At 38.9% G+C, this 24,239-nt stretch overlaps 1 protein-coding gene across 4 annotated transcripts in view; it reads left to right on the top strand.

Moving 5' to 3' along the window:
- The window catches only part of LOC129378055 (receptor-type tyrosine-protein phosphatase mu-like), a 179,012-nt gene that overhangs the window by 131,797 nt on the left and 22,976 nt on the right, over positions 1-24,239 (top strand). For all 4 annotated transcript variants that reach the window (XM_055058310.1, XM_055058309.1, XM_055058308.1 and 1 more), the window contains 4 exons: positions 5,183-5,376; positions 13,464-13,551; positions 14,905-14,981; positions 19,291-19,327. In XM_055058310.1, coding sequence (XP_054914285.1) covers positions 5,183-5,376; positions 13,464-13,551; positions 14,905-14,981; positions 19,291-19,327 — 396 coding nt within the window. The remainder of the gene's footprint in view (positions 1-5,182; positions 5,377-13,463; positions 13,552-14,904; positions 14,982-19,290; positions 19,328-24,239) is intronic.

The following is a 24,239-nucleotide window of genomic DNA, read 5'->3' as shown; positions in this document are numbered from 1 at the left end:
CCACATAGAGTCTATGGAGTATTGTCAAGAAGAAAATTAGGAACTCCAGACCCAAAAAATACAGATGAGCACCCAGAGTTTCTTTTAATACCTCAGCAGAACCACAGTCCATACGCTGTGCAGTACAATTAACTTTTCAGTCATAGTTCTGTGTTTTTACTAGCTGTAAAAACTGACTTTATGCGTGATGGATCTATATAATATAGCAGATTCCCCCATTTCAGCTTAATTACTAAAATAAAATTGATGAAATTGTAATTTATTGAGATGTGGTTGTAAAGTTAAACATCAGCCATGCTGCCCTCATCTTCCTACCCTCTCTCCTTTCTTGACATTTAACTCCCTCCACCTTCCCCTCCTTCCAAAATAATAGCAACCTTTTCTATTATTCTTTTTTAAGTCGCTCCCCCTGCCTTTGGCGAAGTGCTGTTGACCTACTTGTTTTTGTTTTGGGCTTTTATTTCTTATTTTTTGCCATGTTTATACATCTTGTTCAGCGATAAAGTGGAATCATAAAAAGCATTTTGTTTCTCTGTTAATTATTACTGCCCTCGTGCAGCTCCTCGCACAGGCAGATGCTTTTCTACGAGCGTTGCTTCTGAACTAAATGGGACACTGGAACCGTAATAATTAAACACTCAAGGCTACAGAACAAAGACGTAAAAAGTAACACGCAATCATTTGTGCATTTTTAAGCACAAAACCAACTATGGAGTTGTGTTTTTATATATATATTTATTATCACTTCCACCCCAGTGCAAATTAAAGCAGTATGTTTCATCACTGCGCCACGTGACAGCTGCTTTATGTTAGTTTCACATTTAATGAAGCGTAAAACGATTAACATCACATCGCAGTGGCCCCTCGGAAAGGTTGCAAGCTTCCAGTTGTGACACGTTCAGCCACAGCGTTGTCTCGTCAGATGAGGTGAACCATCAAAACTGATTAGATCACATGAGACTTTTTCTTCTTCTTCCTTAGGCATGATTTTAGAAATTAATGTTAAAGAAAAAATTGCAAATGCAGGTGTTTCCACAGAGCACATACAAATATAATTATAGCAATTAGTGAAAAAAAATAAAACAAAATGTCAGAATACTCTGTTGGCTTCATTAAAATGTGCAAGTCAGACATCTGAAACAATTTCCAAATACAATCATGGTTGTTCTCTCCCTGTAATTTACGACTGCCTTATTTCCTTTTGTTGATTTTATTCTTTTATTTTATTTTTTTTAATTTATGTCTTGCACTCTTGAAATTGCGCCATCAATCCACTCAGCATCCTCCCTCGTCGTTATTTGGTTTTCTACTGTGGCTTGAAATAGTATTCACACCCCTTTAATGTTTCCCACTTTGTCATATTGCAACCACAAACATCAGTGTATTTAATTGGATTCATATTTGATAAACTAACAGTCATTATTCATAACTGGACAAAAGATTAAACGTGGGTTTATCTATCACTGGTATTTTTTTTTTTTTACTATTGATAATTTCAAAACAGGCATTTTTTGAATTCATAACCCAGAGTAAATGCTTAGTGGAGCCACTGTTTTATGGTATGTTACTTAGGTAAAAACTGAAATTACGACCTAACTTGATTTTCAAAACACCTGAAGCTCTGTCAGAATTAAATGGAGATCACATCTTAACCCACATTTTTAAAGATTTGCCTTAGACTTTTTTGGTGGTTGTGGATCTGTACTTTGACTAGGCCATTCAAACACATGAATATACGTTGACCGAAACCATTCTCCACCATGGCTCTTCAAACTTGACAAAAAAATAAAGAACCAACTGAAGTTTTCAAAAATAAACATAAAAACAAATGTATTTTAAAAAAATTCTGCTTTTTTAAAAATTTATTTATTTTTCTTTCATGGAATATTTTCATTTAAATTCCACAACAGAATGACATTAAAAGTACCAGTCATTTTTTTTAGATCTGTTTTTCTTACTTTTGGCTGGAAATTATGTGAATATATCAACATCCTGTAGAAAAAATATGTCGTTATCACCTTTTATGTTTTTATAATTTTCTTTATTAAAACCTAAAAATAAGAATAAAATAGTTGCACTTTACAGTTACAGTACAGAGTTCCTTCTTTCAGCCAGTTTTTTTTTTTTTTTTTTTGTAGCTGGACTGAAAGTAAAAATTGCTCTTTGGGCTGTAGAGGTTGCAGACCCCTGTGCTAGAAGGTAAACCTCAACACCAGCTTCCAGTCTGTATCCTCCCACCTCTGGACAAATTCCCTTTCCTTTCTGGGGAAAAAAAAACTCCCCACAGCATGATGCTGCCACCACCATCCTTCACCAACAGGGCTTTGCGCTGTGCCGACTTTCCCTGCACAAAGCATTTTGCATGTGTGCCAAAAACATTCACTTTTGGTCTCATCTGATCCAAACACCTGCAGAGGTGGACTATTTATTGATTAAGAGTCTGGTTAAGAGGGTTATCAGAGAAGAGGGGAGACTGAAAACAAAAAAGCATGACACACTTTTCAGAGTTTTGTCAGACAGAGTTGAAAACCATGTCATTTTCCTTCCATTTCATAAATAAGCACTACTTGGTCTTGGTCTGACATATAAAATCCCCACTAATACATATTGAGGTTTGTGGTTTAAATGTGAGAAAATGTAAAAAATAAAATAAATAAGTCGTAACATAAGCCTAAGGGGTTTGAATACTTTTGCAAGGCACTGTACATAGGCAGTTTGGACAAAGCTGGCATGTGATCGTGCCCTTTAGCATAGCTCTAAAACACTCAACTGTAACAGGTTCTCATGCTGTATTGTTGCTTATCCCCTCTCTCCTGTCTCTTCTCCTCTCTTTCTCTTTACATACGTAACCTCTAATGTATCTGCTATCTAAAAAGTGCCCATTAATGGTAAGTTTTCCCAAGTGGCCCCTGGGTTGGGGGAAGGAGGCGGTGTTTTTTCTTTTACTCAGACAGTAAGCCGACAACCGGCTGCTTCTGACATTCTGACGCTGATTGCATGACAAGTGGACATGTTAGCATCTCACCACCAAGCCACCATTAGCTTAGCATGGACAAAATACATACATTGCCCCATGGCAGCATCACCCCATGCATTCTCCTCCCATCTCCGTGTCCCTTCCTGGGTTCTTTCTATTATTTAGTTTTTAATTAAATGTAATATTTAGATTTCTTTTTAATATTTTTCGTGGTTCAAGGGAAGTTTGGGTGGCAGGGGTTGAATCCATGCTGTGTCTTTGTGATGCTTCTGATGGTGCCTGCTGCAACATGCTCACTGTGGCCCCCACTGCACCCTCTCCTCCTCACATTTTCCTCCATGTTTTTGGACACCCTCCATCATCCGCTGGCTCCCCCCAAAAGCATTTGTGCCTCATTTCTGCCACCGACTGGAGGACAGTATGAAAGAGCTGGAATGGACTCTGGTTCTCAGTATGAGCCGCAGCCCAAACCGGCGTACTGTTTTGCCAGTAAATTGAAATAAACCTGTTGTTTTTGCGGCATCTTCATGACATTTTTTACGATAATCTCTACTGTTTCTCACGGTTGTGGCCCAAACATGTCTTATTCTAAGAGACGCCATGTTTAAAAGCATAGTGGTGCTAGCGCCTTACCTAAAGGGCCTTATAGATGACAGTGTTCTCCAGCTACAATAAGACAGATGGACCTGAACCTTCCCACCACATGACTCATCCTATTACTCAATGATGTTGTGTTGTTGTGACCATCCATAACAGATTACTAGCCAAGAGTTGTTTGTCAATCTGGAGGGTGGTGACATAATGCTTAACAGTAAATGAGATAATGTACCATCTGTATATGAAACATAAAGCAATCTGAAAAGTGACAAAACCTAAATCTGTTTATCTCAGGTTTATACAGCGCCTTGCAAAAATATTACAAGCCCTTGAACTTTCACAGTCTGTCGCATTGCAACCACAAACTTCAACATTTTGTTAGGATTACCGGTACCCTTTTTTTTTTGAAGACCAACACAAAGTAGTGTTTAATTGTGAAATGGAAGGAAAATGAGACATGGTTGTTTACAAAGAAAAGTTTGAAGGTGTGCCATGCATTTGAATTATTCAGTCCCACTTTGCATTTGAATTAAGAAACATGGTGGTGGCAGCATCATGATGTGGGAATGTGGTGGTCAGACAAATCAAGTATTGCACTTTGTGGGTGAAATGCAAAAATTGTGTGGAGGAAATGGGATATTCTTCATCTGCAACAGGGATGCTGGTCAGACAGTTTGGGAAGCAGGATGGAAAGAACTAAGAACTTCGCTAGAAATACCGTGGAACGATTTGGACAAATGTTTTTAAAATGGCCTCGTCAAAGACCTGGATTAAATGTAATTGCGAATTTATGGCAAAAGCTTGAATTTGAATATTCACAGTTGCTCTCCGTCCAATCTGACAGAGCTTGAGCTATTTTGCAAAAAATAAAGTGTGAAAACTGCAAAGCTTAAAGGTCTAACTGCAATGAACTCAGACGCATGTCACAATTTTCAGATTCTTCTTTGTAGAAACGTTTTAAATCATGTCTCTTTTCATTTCCATTTATAATTATGCACGCCAAGATCCTGATGACGTTTGTGGTTGAAATATGACGTCTCAAAAAAAAAGTCCTAGTTATGAGGACTTTTGTACAATAGAATATTAGGAGTACACTAAGAGAAACTAAAATATGTAAAAGACCTAAACTTTTCGAGAATATGGCAATAGTATTATAGAATAAATACGTAATAATATAAGAATAAAGTCAATCTTATGAGAATAAAGTCATAATATTTCCAGAATAAAGTCATATTACAGTCATATTACAATAATAGTCATGGTATTACAAGATTAAAGTCATCACATCACTGTAACAAAGTCAAAATAGTACTACTAGTTAAAGTCATAATATTATACTACAAATTTATTCTTGTATTATTTTGACTTCACTCTCGTACAACTTTATTTTCGTAAGTTTATATTTTTAATTTTCTCTGTGTGGCCTTAATACTGTGTCATACTTTTGCAAGGAACTTCATGTCTAAATTAAAAGAAAATCTTTTATCGTTTACTGCTTCAAGCCTCATGTCACCCAGATGTAATCCACTGATGCGTGTTCAGCTCCTCTTCCTCTGTCCTGAAGTTCCTTGTCCTGTCTCTGTTTTCTTGCCCCTCGCTCCCCGGCAGACGAGAGTCAGAATATGGGCAGCGACACCAGCAGCCTGGTGCAGTCGCACACTCACTCCCTAAGGAAGCGGGAGCCGGTGGACGTGCCTTACCAGACAGGTCAGCTGCACCCGGCGATCCGCGTCGCCGACCTCCTGCAGCACATCACCCAGATGAAGTGCGCCGAGGGCTACGGCTTCAAGGAGGAGTACGAGGTAGGACGCAGCCCGGCTGCCACCGCTTCCGCCACCCTCCCTCATAAGATGAAGCTAACATCTCCTCAGAGGTTCTTCGGTGTTTAACAGCCTGAAACAAAGGCTTCATCTGTGTCACTGCGTGCAGTTTTTTTTTTCTTCTTTGTTTGTGTCTGGTTTGTAGCATGTAGCAGAACTGGTTTGTTCCCCCCTCCAGATTCACTTTTTTGATGAATTGTTAATGTGCCCCGTCGCAGTTTTTGTGTTGTGTTTTGTTTTGATGTTCATCTGTTCCCTGTTGTTCAGAGCAATGTGGTGCGTGAGTGAGTATTCCTGTGTTCTGATGCTGGAGGCCACATGTGTCAAACTCAAGGCCCCGGGGCCAAATCTGGCCCGCCATAGAATCTTATGAGGCCTTCCAGACTCCAGAGGGACACATAAAAAGCACTTAAAGTGCTTAAATATTAAATGTAATCAATTTATTATTCGATGAAATATTATTTAATCAATCAAAGCAGTTTTACCTGCATGTAGAAAAAATATGTCAGTTACTCCCTCCAGTTTTTCACGGTTGTGGAAACTTAATTAACTTTTTTGCACCAATGCATAATTTTGAGTTTATTGCTAATTTTTTGCAAAATAAAAAAAAAACATGTTTAAGTGACTATCTCCCACCTGAAGGTGGCAGTATATCTTACTTCTACTACTACTTCAGGTTAAGCCATAGTCTGTGGTCGATATGGCGACTCGCAAAGCTCGGCAGAGTACCCAAAAATTGTTCTCAAGTAAGAATAGCGCTACTTCAACGTAGTTTGACTCAAGTAAAAGTAAGAAGTAGCTGTCTAAGAAATTACTCAAGTAAGAGTAAAAAAGTATTTGGTTAAAAAGTCTACTCAAGTCGCGAGTAACTGTTAAAAACATGAATCATTTGATATTTAAGAATTCCATAAAGAGAGGAAAAAATTAAAAAAAAAAAAAAAAAAAAAAAAAAAAATAAAAAAAAAAAAAAAAAAAAAAAGAACTACAGGTTTCTGTGTCATGTTTGTTTTTCATTCATTGTTTAGAAAATCCAGACATTTTCCAAAGTAAGAGTAGAAATACTTAATAAAATTACTCGAGTAGAAGTGAAAAGTACATCATAAGATAAAACACTCCTACAAGTATTTTTTTCTTTCAAAAACATTACTCGCGTAAATGTAATTGAGTAACTACACAACTCTGATGCAAGAAACAAATAGTCATGTTTCCATTATACATAAGCGCAAATATTGCAGAATGCCTTGCAAATATTTTAGAAATCAGCACCACAAAATTAGATTTCTATTGGAAACATATTAATATTGTATTGGTTTGGCATTGGGTTTTATCGATGCATTCTGACACAACCAGCCCTCGAGAACATTCGGGATCTTTATGAAAATGAGTTTGACGCCGCTGCTGTAGGCTCACCTGTAGCCTCCCTCCCTCCACACACTCTGTAAGGACCCCTCCTTCATCTGAAGCAGGTCTGATTGGGGCCCACTGAAGGCAGCCAAGCGCACTCTCTCGCAACACCACCTGTAATCTGACACCAAAACAAAGGATTTTGCAGAGCAGAGCATCATTCTTGTTTTCTCTCATTAGCATGAGAGGACGGCGGGGCTTTGGCGGCACTCCAGCCTCCTCGCTGTCCCTCTGCACCCCCACCAGCCAGCCTTTTCAAAGCAGCTTCAGGCTAAACTTTCTAAAACATTCGTCTTCACTATTTTTTTTTTCATCTGTCTTGCATCACAGTGGTGTTTTTATCTGCTGCTGTGGCCTCTTCCTTCAATCTGAAATCGTCGTCACCTTTCTCCTTCCAGATCCTCTCGTTTTTAATAACTCACCTCACATCTTTGCTCACATTTTCAGATCATTTCGCTTGTTCGTTATTTTCTGTGGTTTTCTTATTCACACCTCCTCTGTTCATTACTCTTTTTTCATTTCCCACCTTGTGAGCTATATGTGGTCCAGATTCATCAGCTATTCACTTCGCTCTTCCTCCTCATGACTGGGGAAGAAAAAAATAGACCCCGCATCACAGAAGTAGCTGTTAAAATAAAATAACGGCGTACTAATTTGTTTTGAACTTTTTCATTTTTTTGTCACATTACAGTCGTAAACTTCAATTAATTTGATTGTGATGTCATGTGGCAGAACAATTCAAAGTAAGGCAAAGCTGTGAAGTGGAATGACGTTTTTCAGAACTGTGTCCTTTAGCCGACTTTCTTCATCATCGCGCTGTACTTTGCTCAGTCGATGTAACTACTAAATCAGCCAGGATCTCTTTTCCTTCTGAAGAAAAGCGTCCCCTCAGGATGATGCTTCCACCACCATATTTCATTAACAAGATGAGCAACTGGCAGTGTTAGTTTCCAGGCACATATAATACAACTAAATAAAATAAATTTAAATGTTTTGCACATTTTTGTACTTCCATTTGGGTCACAACTGCTTCTAAAATACAACCCAGATGCTTAAAAAAACCACCCAGATTTTTTCAATGTCTGGAAATTGAAAAAACCTCCCTATTGTTGAGTCACAATCAACCCAAGATGAGCTCCAGCATATTTGGTCAGCAGGTTTTACCGCTGTATTCACTGAACAAAGGCTGCTGAAAAGACAAGTGTTTTGCTGTTGACTTACCATCCATAAATCACTTCTTGCATTCTTGCGGGTTGTGCAGGAGGCTCTACTTCTGCTCGTCAGAGCCATTTTCTTGTGGGAGTGTAAACGTTGAGTTTGGGGGTGTGGCCAGCATCAGTCTGCTTGGATTTAAAGCAGCGCTTCTCACTTCTGGTCCTCAGGCCCCCTGCTCTGCATATTTTAGATGTACCTCCATTCCAGAGCAGCTGATTCAAATGATTGCATGACCATGAAGCTCTGCTGAAACCTGTTAGTCACCGACATATTCAGTCCAGGTGTGTGGCAGAAGGGAAACACCTAAAACAGGACCAGAATTGAGAAACGCTGATTTAAAGTGACAGGACCCCCTAAAACAGATCATTCTGTCCGTCTTTAGGCAGCAGCTATGTGTTTGGAGTAACTCTCTCCCCGAGCTTGGTACATTAGTGTATCTTCATGATGCTGTTTGTTACTTTTCTCCAACAAATATTTGAGGCCTTCAGAGTGCAGAATTTATGCTGAGATAAAATTTCACAGAAGTGAATTCTACTTTCTAATTTGGCAACATCTGAATGTGACTGCCAATACCAGACTTTATATTTTTTTGAAAACCATGATAAATGTTTCTTCCACTTCACAATTCTGTTTATTTTGAGACATTTTTTCACCCAAATTCTGAAAAAAAGCTTGTTTGGCTGCTTTAAATGTGTGATGGAGCTCATTCTCACTCAGCCAGGCGAATCCATTGTGAATGTTGTGTCCCTCTGCTGTCTCCTCTTTCTTTGTCTCTCATAAGGTTAATGCCCTTTTTAATCGTTCGTTTCTGATGATGAGATAGGAGCCTACAGTGCACCTCTAAACCTGTTGACTTACACTGTACTATATCTCTCTCTGACCCATGCTTCTTGTTATTCTGTACGTTAACTTTGGATCAGATAAACGAGGTAAGCCAATACTTTTGGTTACTTGTGAGTTCTGTATTTTTTCAGTTTTTTTATTTATTTTTCTTTTTTGGGAGAAAATGATACAAAGAAAGTTTACAGACCAGTAGTGGTTGTGGGCTACTTCTAAGATCCTGTGAAAGTAAATGGCACACGTTGTTGATTTAATCTGAAAAGGGCATTTACCAATAGATGGTTTGTGAAGTTACTAAGTGTTTAGCAGTGTCCAGAAACAGCTACTATCACTGTGAAATAATTTACTAGATTACAGAAACAAATGAATGAAAGGCAGTCAGCAAGCTACAAATTACTATTTCTTATCTGGACAATAAAGCGACACTGTAAAACACTTTCGTACTTTGTAAAAGCTTTCCCAAGGCAGATCGGATGTAAACTATAACAAAGTATCTGCATGTGTGAATTGTCCTGCACGTTTGAGTGAAGAACACAAGCTTCTGATTCATCAACACCACCATGCTGTCATTGTCTTGCACTTGTTATCAGCTTGTTTCATCAGAGCAAACATTTGTGCATCATCAACATGGCTGTGAAAGTCAAGATGGTGGGTTCTGGTCAATTTGGTCCTTTAACCAATTCATCCCTCCATTTTTTTACCTTCATCTACCTCCATTTGGTTCAAATATGTACTTAGCTATTTCTCACCTGCTTATTTTTCTTCTTAATCAATGATATTGATGAAATATGGAGAAAAATACTTTCTTAAACTGCAAAAAGCCGTTTTTGCCAAACATTTTGTTTCTGTATTGCACCATATTTCTACATAAATCCTTATTGTAGGGTGACATGCCACAAGCATAAGGCATATTTTTAAGCATCTACACAATTTACTTTATTTTCCACAATTTTTTTTTATGTCTATAAATTGAACATATTCCTTTTAAATAAAATGTTTCAATTAAAAACAGAGCGGACTCTTGATACTCATGGATATTAGGGATCACAACTGGCCCTGCAGCAGCGGAAATCCATGAATACTTGAGACCCCTTTTAAAAACACTTAAAACTGCTTATTTTAGTAGTTCAAACACCAAATATATGTTAACATGCATTACCCTTTTAGCACTGCCTCATATCATAACATCTACACTAGTCTTCCTTATCTCCAGTTCTGGGTTGCAGCCAGTCAGGACCAAGGAACGTAAATACTACTTCTGGATTGGCTGCTTTGCACACGCCAGACAGTACCGTGTCAAGTGGAATTGAACCAAGATATTTTTAGCTTTCCAACCTACATTTTCTTTCCGATAGCTTAGATGCCTGCTAAGTAAAAATCTAAAGGCATCCAGATTCGTGTTGTACACAAAAATGTTGACTCTGCAATACTGAAGCACAAATAGACTGAGGTCCACTGAACCACATTTCCTTACAAAATGATTCTGAACAAGTGATGGAAAAATAATCTTACTTTTCACTAAAAAAAATTTAGTGGAAAACCTTGACCACCTTAAATGTTTACATTTAACCCACAGAATCATAGCAATTTTGTCTGAATGTGTTCCCTTTTCTAAACCAGAAAGTGATTTATTATTGCAAAGACAAGTTGCCAAACTAGCCTGCTTCAGCAATTTCTACACCTTTTCTTCAGTTTTACCCTTACCCTGCTGTATGTCAAGCACTCTGCTTTACAGGGACTGCAGGGAATGTGGTCTGCCTTTTACTTATGGTTAAGTGGTTCAGAAAAAGTAATAGCAAAGGAGGCAAACTGTTCTGGGACTGCAGATCAGAAGTTAGCCTGTAATTAAAAACATGCTAAGTTGGATCTCTGCCAGTGGGAATAAATTCAGCATACTGGAGGAAAAAGCTACCTGCAGGTGCAGAGAAGCAAAGTACAGCAAATACAGCATATTTTTTACTTCTAGGATGAATTTCAGGAACGTTAGTCCCACGTTTAAGCTGTCGTTGCTTTGAGTATTAAATTAAGAATCCAGACTGCATACAACGCCTCAAAAATTAGAATTTGTTCATATTTTCTTATGATCTGAGGACAAAATACAATGTATGATGCGATAAAACAAAGTAGCACACATTTATGAACTGGAAACAAAAACATTAAAGTTTGGAAACATTTAATTAAATAAAAATGTGAATTTGTATTGAATGTATTGCAACTTCAGAAGACGCCTAATGAACAACCAGCATCCATCAACTACAGGAAGAAGGCTCTCTGGTGAGATGAGACTAAAAGGAACCTTTTTGAACAACATGCAAAATGAAATGTGGGGTGACCGCACCCATCCGTCTCTGTCAAACATGCTGGTGGTGGCAGCATCATGCCTCACTATGGACAGGGAAACCACTAGGAGTTGACTAATATAAACACCAGAAAATCTGTTAGAACCTACGAAGAACTTGAGCCTAGGCTGGAAGTTAACCTTCTCATTACAATATCAATCCCACACATACATTATAGATCTCTCACAAAGTTCAGGCATAAATCTGGGTTTGAAAATTGATTGATGTCGATTCTTCTTTGCAGCTAAATGTTCTGCAAAGTATTGAGGTGCTGGGCACAAAATGCATGCCACACTTTTTAGATTTTGCTACTTTTTTGCACTTTACAGTAAACTTCTGTTTGCTATCCCAGTAAAAAAAAAAAAATCCCAGTGATGTGACAAAATGTGAAAAGGTTTTCGGGGTGTAGATACTTGTGCGATGTACCTTTTTACAGCCATTTGCTTTGAGGATAATTTGTTTTTAAATTTGAAGCGCAAGATCCGCATCCTTCAGCGGGACACTGAATCTGATCAGGACCCGAGCGCAGCAGGCTAATCCATCTCTGAGACGTGCGTCCATCCGCACCTGAAGGATGGGGCATATTTTTAGCATATTAAAGCTGCTTCTCTGTGAAATCGCTAATCTTTAGGACTCCGTGGAGAAATATGTCCTTGTGTGGTGTCTGTGGGGCCTTTTTATGCTAGACAAACAGCCTGCAGCCTGCCACAGCACTTAGATGAATGGAACCATCATGTCCTGGATGACTGATGATTGAGAGCATGGCTTCCCTCTTCCACACTAAAAGGAGCTCTCAAATCGCCTCTTTAACCTCCCTGTATTCATTCTTGAATCTTTATTTTCCAAATGCACCATAATGAATTGTTTGCCTTTTCAAATGTGCATTAGCCTACTAGCTAAAAGGACAGAAGAGTCACAGGTTTTGGTCCAGCTCAGTCTGCTTGGAGCCAACCTCAGCCTCCCCCACTCCCATTTTCCCTCCTGAGCATCAGTGACCTGGCATTGGGAGATGTATTTTCATAATTTGGCTTAATTGCGCCTGGTGTGCCATCAGAATGGAAATCTCCCCAGCGAGAGACGGTAAATATTTCATGAGGGTAATCTGAGCGGAGCGATGTTTTTTGATCTGGGGACGATGAGCGGGCTTTATTTTTCCCCGCCATGAGCTGATTGAGCTCCTCGGAGGAGGCAGACAGGCAGCCTCTGCGGTCGCCTCGTCTGGGAGGGGTTTGAGGGCGACACCCGCTGCCTCTGACTCTAATGGGGATCGCTTTTTGACACTCCGCCCTGGGAACCTCCACCCTCGCTGTGTTTCATGTCTGATACTAATATGAATGTCTTTCTGTGTTGCTATATACTGTTTTTTTTTTTAAGGGAAATGAATACTGCATTTTGTAGTCTGGTTATTATGCACTGCAAAAACAAGGATTTCTTGTCTGGTTTCTACTGCAAATACACTTGAAATGAAACAAAACTAACTTCTAAATAGCTTTTCAGCAAGATATGTGAGCTATTTTTAAGTTAATTCCTTAATTTTGATTAAAAAAGTACTAGATATAAGTGAAATAACTTTTAGAATAGACATATGAATAACGTCTCATATTCAAGACATATTCATATTATAAATAGATAAGTAATATTTAGTCACAAGTAAAAAAGAAACTGGTAGTGGAACATTGGCATTTTCCTTATAATATGCAATAATATAGCATTTTTAATATAAAATATCCCCCATATTATAAGTTGAAATGTTGTACTAAAAATGCCAAATTCTAATGTAATTTAAGCTCTGTTATGGTTGAGATAGTTTGTGTGGCAAAGTTTTTTTTGTTTTTTTTTGATAATTTTGTAAATTGAAGCAGTTGATTTGAATTTTTGTTTAATTCAATCTTGTTTGTGTCTTAAGAAATACATTTGTCTTCTTAGGAATGCTTGTATAGGATTCTTACAGTAATGTCTGATTTGGATCCCAGGAAGAATCATCTCTACCAAAGTAGCAACTAATGGGGATCCTTAAATAAACAAATAAATTATTCACTTTTAACTATTAGTTTTTCATCAATAGTAGAGATCTATTGACTTTAAACAAGCTCCTGTATTGTGCTAAAACATTACTTGTAAGTTGATTTTGTCTTATGTCAAGTATACTAAGCTTTTTGCATTATAAATCAAAATACCTGGTAAAATTTAGTGTTTTTGCAGTGAGTCGAGCGGTTTCACATGACACCACATTTCATCTCCCTTTCCTCTTTTTTTATTTTTTATTTTCAGAGCTTTTTTGAAGGACAGTCAGCACCATGGGACTCCGCCAAGAAGGATGAGAACCGCATGAAGAACCGATATGGGAATATCATCGCATGTGTGTACAAAGCACCTCTATACTCCTCGTGAACCCCCCGCCCCCACATTCATCTGTTTAATTTATTGGCTAAACTCGTGACTGGATGGGTCTAAGCTGCTCAAACAGAGTTTTTATTACCAGCCAACGAGAGCAGCTCTGACCTTTTCATTCTGCTTTTATATTCATCCCGTTGTGTCTTTTCAGTTATGACGAATAGGCTGAGCAGGATGGGATGTCACATGATAAGTAGCTTTGGCTTGATGTGTCAAGGGAATGCAGAACTGCTCCCAAATTATTTCTGATATATGTTTGCTGTGGTGGAAATATGTGAATCCAGACTGATTGGGAAATACAATTTGGAAGATAATTTACTTATATTTAAAGCTTTCGATCATTTTCATTTTGGTTCATGTCAAAAATCTGAATGTTCTTAAAGGGCCAGTTGCATTATATTAAAGTTCAAGCTAGCAATTTTGCAAAATTAGCATTTAATTTAAAGAAATCTGACTTTATTTTTTGTAAAAAATGTGACTCAAACAAAGAAGGAAAACTATAACTATATCTGTGCCGTCAAATGGGTTTGAATGTACAAGTATTCACCCATTTGGCTGACATTATCATAAGCTGTACGTGTGGATAAGTGAAACAACTGGATGTCGTTTTTTTGTGTGTTTGTTTTTTGTTGTTTTTTAGCTTGGTCATTCACATTTCAGAATATATTGGATTTTATGTGATCTCCTATGCGAACTGTAATCAGCCCAAAAGTGTCCTGCATGCGCAGTAGAGGACGCAGTAACGTTGCAAGTAGTGAGCGTGCTCAGTGCTCAGGAAGTAAAGATGAACAGTAACGGTGGAGCATATCTTCCGATTTTAAAGTTGTTCAGCACATTAACAACTTCATCTACCTGATAATCCGCCATGATTGTTTTCTTTCCTATTTCCGTATTTCATGATGCAGAATAGTGACGTTCGTTGACTATCGGTGACTTAGCGGTCGGATGATTTCAACCTGGACATGCAGACTCAGGTCGCATTTGAAAACACCAGACACATGTCGGATTTTGGAACACATATCCATCTGGTCTGAGTCCCATCTCATCTCTGTTGTTCAGATTGTATGAAAAGTTGTATAAAGGCAGAAAAATCAGATTTGGGTCACTTGAGGCTGCAGTGAGAATGCAGCCTAAGTTTGTTGGGTGTCCTCCATTAGCTGGCTTCCACCTCTGTCCCTGGTTTCATACCTCCAAAACCCACCTTTTAATTTTTCTCTGCATTCTTTATTTCCAGTTGTCCCTTCCCGTCTCGTCTCTCGCTGGCCTCGTTAATATGATTAATTCAACTCTGGTTTCTTCCTCTCTGCCTCTCTTCCAGATGATCACTCCCGTGTCAGGCTGCAGGCCCCGGAGGGGGAACAGAGCTCCGATTACATTAATGCAAATTACGTTGATGTAAGTACACACACCAGCCAGCGCCACCAACTCAAAGGTCACTGCGCTTCCTCTTGGGGGGAGAGAGGGCACTGGTGCCTCCGTCTCAGCGGGGCCTAAGGGATGGGGCGGCACTGACTGCTTGTCCATCACACACACGAACAAAAACACACTCAGGCATGTTGCCTTAACTTTAGAGGCCCAGCTGTATCATTCTGTACATCGGATACATTCAGAGGAGTAGAGATCAGAGGCTTGCAGTGCTGGGAGAGAGAAAAGGCAAACCAACCCAGAGGGGAAAGCGAGGTTCTAGTTTTCGACTTTGCTTTGAACTGTAAGCTGACGTGTAGAGCCCAAAAAGACCTCATGGATAATTACTTTACATGTTTACCAGGAATACGAATGAACTGAGTGCAACTGCACTGAAAATCAGAAAGACATAACTGATTAGGAGTTTCTTATGGAAACTATGATCTTGCTTGATACATCGTCAAATCCTTTCACTTCTGGTCACTCAAAGAGCAAAATAGATAAAAAACCCTGATGTCTACTAGGGTTTGTCATGTTTTACTTTTATTTTATTTTATTTTATGGAAACTAGGGCTGTGGTCATGCAAATGCAGAGATGATTTGGCCAAGTTGTGTATTTTTTGGTGAATCTGAATTTTCTATGATGTTTTTTCTTTTTCTTTGGCTTGTTCCTCTCAATGTTTATGAAATTAAATGGATACATTTTTGTTCTCCAGTTAAAAAGCTTTTTTTAAAAAATGCTTTTACACATTGATTTCTACTTTTAATTTTATTTTCAGTCCTTAGTGTTTAAATGTCTTTAATAATTAATGTTTTATTATTTGACACAAGCTTAATTTTTTACACTTTGATTTTATTTTTGCATATAGGTTGAAAAAACACGACGCATTATTTTGTTTTTGGTAAATAGAATAAAGTACATGGTAATTTGCAAGAAAATAGACTTCTTTCAAAAATGTTGAAAAAAAACACAGATATATAATATTTGAATCAATGTTAACATTTTTCCCATATAGTGAGTTAAAATGTCTTGTTCCATTGATTACTTCACTTATAACTAATACTTTTTCATCTATATAAATATTGACTTAAAATAAGCTCCTGAATCAAGCAAAACCATAGCTTTATGAGTTACTTTTGGCTTATTTGAAGATATTTACTCTAGAAACTAGACCAAAAATATTTGATTAGAAATTGGAAATATGGCGTGACAGTGAAGCAAAAACAAACTTTTTCATCTTTATTGCTATTCTTAGACATTTAGCAGCTCAATTGCTCTTTCAAATAAACTAAATGCAAGTAATGTTGTGTACAATAGTTGTAAAGAAACTCAGGATGCCTTCGCATTAAGTAAAAGCCTTTATGAAGTGATGCAAGCCACATCTTTCACTAAAAACAGGTCTAACTCACTTAACTCCCACAATATGGATTCTCCCAATCCGACCTGATTTGCTGTTAATAGCGATGTTAGTTTCAGGGTGTGACCAATCACAGCAGTTCACTGAAGCTTCCCGCTCCATGTGTAATGGGTCGAGTCTCTAAGTGGTTATCTACTCAGGAGAGAGAGAGATAGAGAGGGAGCACTCTCGGCCAGTCTCCTATCGTCTCACTCTGTAATGCGGTAATTTGTAATCTCTTGTTACTCCCTCAAACATAAATTCATAATGCAAGGTGTGCCACGGCAAAATGCAGGAGGCCTAAATTATTTACCTTTCCCTCTATTCGCTTTATGGCCCATTATGCTGCAGAGAAGACTTACGCAGTGGAGAGCCCCATTACAAAATAAGAATATACGCATTTTAAAGCGGGTGCTGATTGAAAAGGATTTCTACCGCTATGCCAGCTTCATTGAGAAAGTACTTAGTAGAAATATGGACAGATGGGTAATGATGTTTTTGCTCTTCAGAAAGCTTTTTAACCCATCTAAAAGCTTCTTCTGCCAATAAACTCTTATGTGCAGAACATTTGCCATACTGTTTGTTGTTGTACTCTGGTATTCTTCTGATTATTTGGAATGAGCTGACTGGATGTGTTTCGTTTCTGTTCAATTGATGCAGTATTTTCAGAAACATTTAAGAGGCAATGAAACAGTACAATGATCTGATGGCCATAGAGTTATGTTATGTACACATAATTGAGGCCTGTAAACAGGTTGTATCATTTGTAGAAGCAATGCAGAGCAGGAATAACGCATATTCACCAAACTGTTGAGCAAGAACACAGATGCAGTCTGTTCACAAAATCCATGTCATTTTAAAACTAATTGTCTTTTGTGTTGTTGGTAAGGACTCTGGCAGCAGCATTTTAGATGATCTGCAGCTACCTGATTGATTTTTACAGAAACCAGAGAAATAAAAGTAAAAACGGTCTGTGTAGTAAGATTAGAATTGAAATTATGGTCAGGCAAAAAGACTTCATGTTGCATGTTTTGAACCCTTAACTCCCGATTCTTAAAGTTATCCTAAGTGTGCAGTGAAAGACCGAGATCAGCAGATATTTAAACTCACATTATGATTTACACAAACCTGAAAAGAAATCTTATTCTATTGCCATGTACAAAAGTGGCATTTTGCATGTTTACCTGCATATCCTGAAGACGTACTTGTGTTTTGCTAATAGGCTTACAGAAAGGCTCAGGCATGTCCATCGAAAGCTTCTCTCACCTGAACGAATGTCAAAGCCGTTCGTTTCTCTCTCTGTCTTCCCCTGTCTAATCCAGCAGTGTACTGGGCCTCCGCTTTACTCAAGCGAACACACATGAAAGCCCAAACAAATCTCCTCCGTAGTCCAGAGATAAGGAAGTCATTAAAAATGGAGGAGAGCTGAATAGCTGAAGGAGCCCTGTGGATGAGAGGCAGAATGAGGAAAATATCCTTTGTGTCTTTCTCCCGTCGTTGGAGGAGCGTTAATCACAGTCCACGTTAAATTGAATATGAGAGAGATAAGCAAAGCAGCAGGGGTGGCTGGGAGAGAGGGGAGGTGGAGGTGGTGGGGAGCACAATCGAAAGGAGGCTGGGTGGAGGAAGAGCCTTTAAGTCCTAATGTTTTGTTTCCTGGCTCATATCTCTGAGGAGAAGACAATGAATTGGACAAATAAAACTTGAAGGGATTAAAGTAATCCCTTAGACTGGGGGCCTTATTGTGAAGATCAGCGCTGTTAGTTTGTATCTTGGGGATTATCAACGCTTCTGATGCTTAGTCCAGAGGTGTGCTGCATGTAGAGTGTGAAAGAGAATCCTTTTTTGAATCGTCTTTCAAGAAGCATTGTTGTTCTGCACAGTCTAATACCAAAATAAAGAAATGCACACCTGTACAGACACGTTGCATATTATTGTTTACATCAGGAAATGTTGCACATGGTCAAGATGATTCCTTTAGCATTTTTTAACTGAACCAAGACACACCAACTTCCACATCATATCTACATGTCAAGGTTGTTAAACTCCAACTAAAATATACTTCCTACTTTGCTTTCAGACTATCTTAAAATGCCTCCATTTTGTGTCTAGTCAGTCACAAAACATCAGCGCATGCTTTTGTCAATTACAATTACATTCAGTTTCCAGCAATCATTCCTGGAACAATATTTACCTGAATGTAAACATCACTGGTGCTGAAAATGAGCTGACATCCAAATTCAGCGGCCAGGAGCGTTCAACCAGTCCAAAATGCTGCACAGCATTTGAAATGACAACACACCATTATTACTGATAGTCACTATGACCAGACAAGATTTCCCAAAAGCTAACCTTTTATGTTGCGTTCAAGTACATCTCGTATTTGGATTGTCTAAATATTAAAACAACTCAGAAGTGGATTAAAGTTTTGCTTTCTTCAAATGTCTGTAAATTGTTGTTTGAAAATTTCTAAAATACCAACATTTTCAAATGGCTTTAATATCAAAACTGTTATTTGAAAATGGCAAAAGTGAATGGAAAAGCAGTCAAAGTCCAAATAAAAGTATTCCAAAACCTGAGGAATTTTGACTCGGCACCGTTGTAAAAAATTAAAAGAAAGGTCGGCTGATTGAAGGCCAAATCTAAAGAATGAGTGCAGTTCTTATTCTTCATAAGTTGAACACTTTAAAAATAAAAACAGCTGCTCTGCTTTTTAGTGCTTATTTTGTGAAAAGAGCTAAAACGGTTCAACCTTCACTAATGCTCCACTCAATGTATATCAAAGACAATATGTTTTCTAGTGCAAATAACCGCACAGCAGCTGGTGCTTTTACAACCAAGAGCAATGTTAAGTGACTCAAATTCTCATCGCATACTTTTCTTCTTCCTCTCTCCTTTTCCAGGGCTACCACAGGCCGAATCACTACATCGCCACTCAGGGTAAGAGCAAAACTTTAAAAAAAAAATTATGATTTTCTTTGAACTGTAATGTGTGGGTGGTTGAAATTTTCAGCTGTCTGTTGGTTTGGGTTTGTGCAGGTGTTCACAAACATCTCTCTGAACATCCCAATGGTTGTTTACATGCGCTGCTGCAAACTGCACTTTGATGCTCAGTCAGGTGTGTGTTTGTGCAAATCTGCCGCTGCTCCTTGCTGTACACAGACATGCAGACACGCCTGCTAGCGAGCGCAGCGGCACGCTTCCTCCTCCCTCCGTCTCTTTTCCTCTCTGCTTCCATCGGCGATGTGGGAGCGATTAATCAGCCGGTCTGGGAGCACGCTGGATGAATAAATAAATGGATTAGCTGACATGTACAGGCACATTTTGTCATTGTGCTAATCTGGCCGGCAGATTTTATGGAGAACAGAGCTCTTCCAGCGACCTGAGAGGTTAAATCTGATTGATGGTTAATTGTTATGAATTTTGCATTGAGAACCTCACTCCCACTCAGCAGTGCTGCTTCATGTACAGGGATTTTCAGAAAAAATATTCAACAAAAAAAATCAGTGATGAGGAAAAACAGGCTTTTTTTGTGCTGTTTTTTTGCAAAGAGGCCTTAATGGATTCACAGTCTGCTTTAGCGGTGCTGGGAGTTGCATAATTACCTGTTTATTAGTGCATTGCCTCCCTTCCTCAGCATCTCAATTAAAACAACTCTCGGTTTGCTCTTACTTCAAAAAGACACGGCATACCAATCAGGCTGCTCGGCCACTCTGTCTGCACGTGTGCCTGAGTGCTCTGCACCTGCTACGCCTCGCATTGACCGCCGAGTCAAACACTCAAAACAAAGCCCTCTGTCAAGTGCCGGCTCTCCGCTGCAGGCCTCCCGTTTAACAAGCACGCTAGGCTCTGAAAGAATTTTCTGTCGGATTATTGACTTCCATAAGTGTCTTGTATCCATTAAGAGCCCTCCATGCTTATTTTTTTTAAATATGCACCAGGGGATCAACAGTCAGATATTTTCCTAACAGAAGGAAGAAAAGCTCAAGAAGACTAACGTGTTTCCCTTAAAGTTAATTAGCCCGTTTTTTTCCTCTTTCACTTTGCATAATGAGTTCTCAATTTCCATCACAACCGTGATACGGTGTTGCACTAATTGCATCATCTACAGTGGCGTCCAAAAGTATACATACAGCTTCAAGTTTTGAAGTTTGTCACATGATTACAATAAGGTTTAGGGTAAATTACAGGAATGTTATACTATATAAACTAAAATAGGGCAATGCAATGTAAAATAGAAATTATCCATGGTTTTTTAAGTTTTCCTTTGAAAAAAAATATTTTTGCTCATTCTGCTTTGCAAAACACCCCCAGCTTTGTCAGATTGGTCAGTCAGTGTCAGTAGAAAGCAATTCCTAAATTTTACTACAGATTCTTAGTTTGATTTAGATTTGTACTTGGACAGCTCCATTTTTATTATAGTTTTGATCTCAACTTCTCAGTTGTAGCCATGGCAGTCTGCCTGCTGTGTTCAAGTTGTCTCAGACGTTGGCGCTCCAATCTGAAAATGACTTCACTCCAGACATAAAGCGCTGCAGAGACAAACAGTGAGATCATTATTCAGATATTTCTTGGGATATTTTACAGCATAGTGTTTCACTGGATCAAAAAGAAACAAACTTTACGTACCTAATAAGCTTAGTTTGCAGTTTACATCAGCGGCTTTCTTCACTGTCTGCCTCTGCAGCGATATTGGATACTGAACTCAGACAAAAGAAGAAGCCATGGAAGGATCTGTTTTGCTTCAACGAAACGCTCACAGAGGGAAACAGACCCATCTTTCTGTAGACAGATTCCTTCATGGACAACTTCATGACTTTGCAATTTCCATCCAGGAGTTTTTAGGCCACTTGACGGTCTTTGAAGGTATTTTATGAAGAATGGCACAAATTTACATAATTTCTCATCTTGTCCAATAAGTCACATCAAAAGTATTCATGTCGGCTGCAGCTACATAATCCAGATACTGGAAGCAGACTAATTGAAAAGAAATATCAGCATTGCTGTTTGAGCACATTTCTACATGAAACATGGCCACAAACTTCTGACCAATAGCACAGCACTTCACACAGAACTCTGTAAGAAATAGTTCATCCTGGTCCTGGATGGTCGAGAAGCAGAGGCAGCCTTCCTACGATCAGAAGTATGGGAGATCCTTTATCCTGCTCAAAACTGGACCTCTTCCTCAGTCCGGAATCTTTTTGTCTTCCAGAACATAGCGATGTCACATTTTACATTTTTATTTGAAACTATTTTTTGAGCCATGCATCACAATAATGAACTAGAAAAAGACCCTAGTTAAAGGCGGATTAATACTTGTTAGTACACAAGAACTGTTCATGTGGAAACATCTGTATTCTCCAGGAGAGCAGACTCTTTTTTATAATTCATCATCAGCTCCGGCAGACTGACAGGAAGGAAGGCTCAGTCTGCTGACACTGAGGCAAAGAGCAGCCAGAGATGATAGCGGAGCCAGACACAGACCTGTCTCTCTCACTCAGACAAACTGCATACTGTAGCACCTGAAAAGAAGCACCTGGGCACTGGTGGGCTTGTGGAAAATGAGGAAATAGTCTCCTCTCTCCCGTCTTTGCAAAGTTTCTCTAGTGACTGACACTTCCAGTCCACTGGGACCAGCAGTGGCTCATAAAATCATCAGGCTTCAAGTAGTGCTGGATAAGCTAAAAAATCCCTGTCAGAAATTGCTGGTGGAGGTAGTTTGGATATGGTTAAAACGACAGACAGGTGGGATAACGTCGTCTCAGTTCTCTCACGCTCTAAACTACAATGACACTCATTAGTTTGGGGTTTATTGACGAGTCCCTTTGCTCTGTCAAGGTGACGGCAGGTAGAACAGCTGTCAGTCCATAAAAGACTCATCACCCAAGCTCTGCTCCTTATTATGTAGGTCATCCTCGTTTTTTTTGCTGCAGCAACACAAATTTCTGTAACTCTCTGACTGCAGCTCACCTACTTACCAGCTTAAGCGTGCACAACAGCGCTCCCTGCTCGCCACTTTGCCTCTGTCCATTTTTATGCCTAAGATCAGACATAAGTTTCTCCCCGGCGGAGACGGTAAATTACACCGACACAGAGATACAAACAGTTTTGATAAGTTTCAGCATCCTCCTGGTGAAGATGAGAAATATGCATAACCGCAGAAAGGGTTCAATTTCATCGAGTTTTTGCCCTTCGGTCGTTTCCGCAGAAAATGTCACCAGGAGTGCTGAAGTTTTATTATTTACAGGTTAACATCTCAAAGCCCAGCGGAGAGGTGTAGGGAGGCAATGGAAAGAGGGGGAGAGTAAATCAATGATAAGTGGGAGAACATTATGCTAAAGTCTGCTGCATGTAATATTAATAGGGGAGAGGAGGAACATCGCCCGAGTGTTTGTCTGAGTGTGTGTACATGCATGTGTTGATCTGGAGTTTTGCGACGTACCTGGCTGGGGGATTTCTGCAGCTGTCACACTTGGAGCTTCTGAGGAGGAGCAGGGCCTGCAGTCCCAAAGCAACGCTTCAGCTGCAGCAGCGTTACCTCTCTGACAGCTGGAAGAGAAGCTCCTGCTGCTTTTCTTCTCCTGTGAAGTGTCTCCTCCAAATGTCTCCTGCTAGAATCTGCACGTATTGTACTACAAACACTGCTCTCATCCTCCTGGAGTGAGCTCTCAAATCAGCTTCTCTCAAGTAACTTGTGGATTAGACTCGGTGTTTTTTTACTGCGTGCTGGTTGATAACAACATGAGCTGGTTGTGGTGGCACAGTTTTTAAACTTCTTTATTATCAATCAATCGAGTTTATTTGTGTAGCACATTTCAGCAAGAAGGTGGTTTGAAATGCTTTAAAGTATTAAAACACAAAAATACAAAATCATAGAAGATTTTGTAATGCTCCAAGAGTAAACAACTGGAGCATTACATTTTGTCAAGTGCCATAGTTACACATGAGAATGTTCATTAATGTTTCATTTATAATGTTTCAAAAGCGACTCTAAACAGGTGGAGTTTTAGTTTAGATTTCAAGGAACTCAGTGTTTCAGCTGTTTTGCAGTTTTCTGGAAGTTTGTTCCAGATTTGTGGTGCATAGAAGCTGATTCTGATTGATTCTGGTTATGAGAAAACAAGAAATCAAACTTTATGCTTCCAAATTTAATTCAATGTAATTACAATATTCATAAGAAAATTCTCGTCTTTTCATCTGTCCATCCATCCATTGTTCCTCCGTCTGTTCATCCAAATATCTAGTCATCCTTCCATCCATTTATTTGTTCATCCATCTAACCATCCTTCCCTCTCTTCACCCATTTGTCCACCCATCTTTTCTATCACTTAATTAATCCAATCATCCAAGTAAACTGGATAATTTTTTATTAGAGTTGTTGTTCTCAATCCATTTCAAATTTCAACATTTTATTGTCTAAAAATTAGAAATAATTTGAGTGATTCAAGGCTGAACTGTTTGTCTTTTTCATTTAATAAGCTGCTGAAAGCTGGATAAAATTTGAGCTCTTTACTTTCATTCTGCCTTGGATTGGCTCATAGAACTGCTTCTTCCTATTTATTTATCACAATTAATTTGTCTTTCAGACATTATTTTGCCAAAAAAAAGTACTTGTATGTTTTGTTTTTTCTGAAGTTAATTCGACAGCCTCTGCTTGAAAGCGAACAAAGTACTGGATCTTCGTTCCCTTTGTTTGTGTTTATCTACCCTAGCATCTAGAGCACTCCTCATTTCCTCATGAGTGCCATCAAGTGCACTTCTACCCAGCAACATCCCCATATCAACTCTCCATCTTTGCATCCTTATAGAAACATAAATTGGCCGGGTGGAAGCTTGGCATGATCCTCCCATC

Source organism: Poeciliopsis prolifica, unplaced genomic scaffold (assembly GCF_027474105.1).
Source record: "Poeciliopsis prolifica strain line A6 unplaced genomic scaffold, Auburn_PproV2 SCAFFOLD050, whole genome shotgun sequence".
Lineage (NCBI taxonomy): Eukaryota > Metazoa > Chordata > Actinopteri > Cyprinodontiformes > Poeciliidae > Poeciliopsis > Poeciliopsis prolifica.
This window is presented reverse-complemented; position numbering and strand designations above follow the sequence as displayed.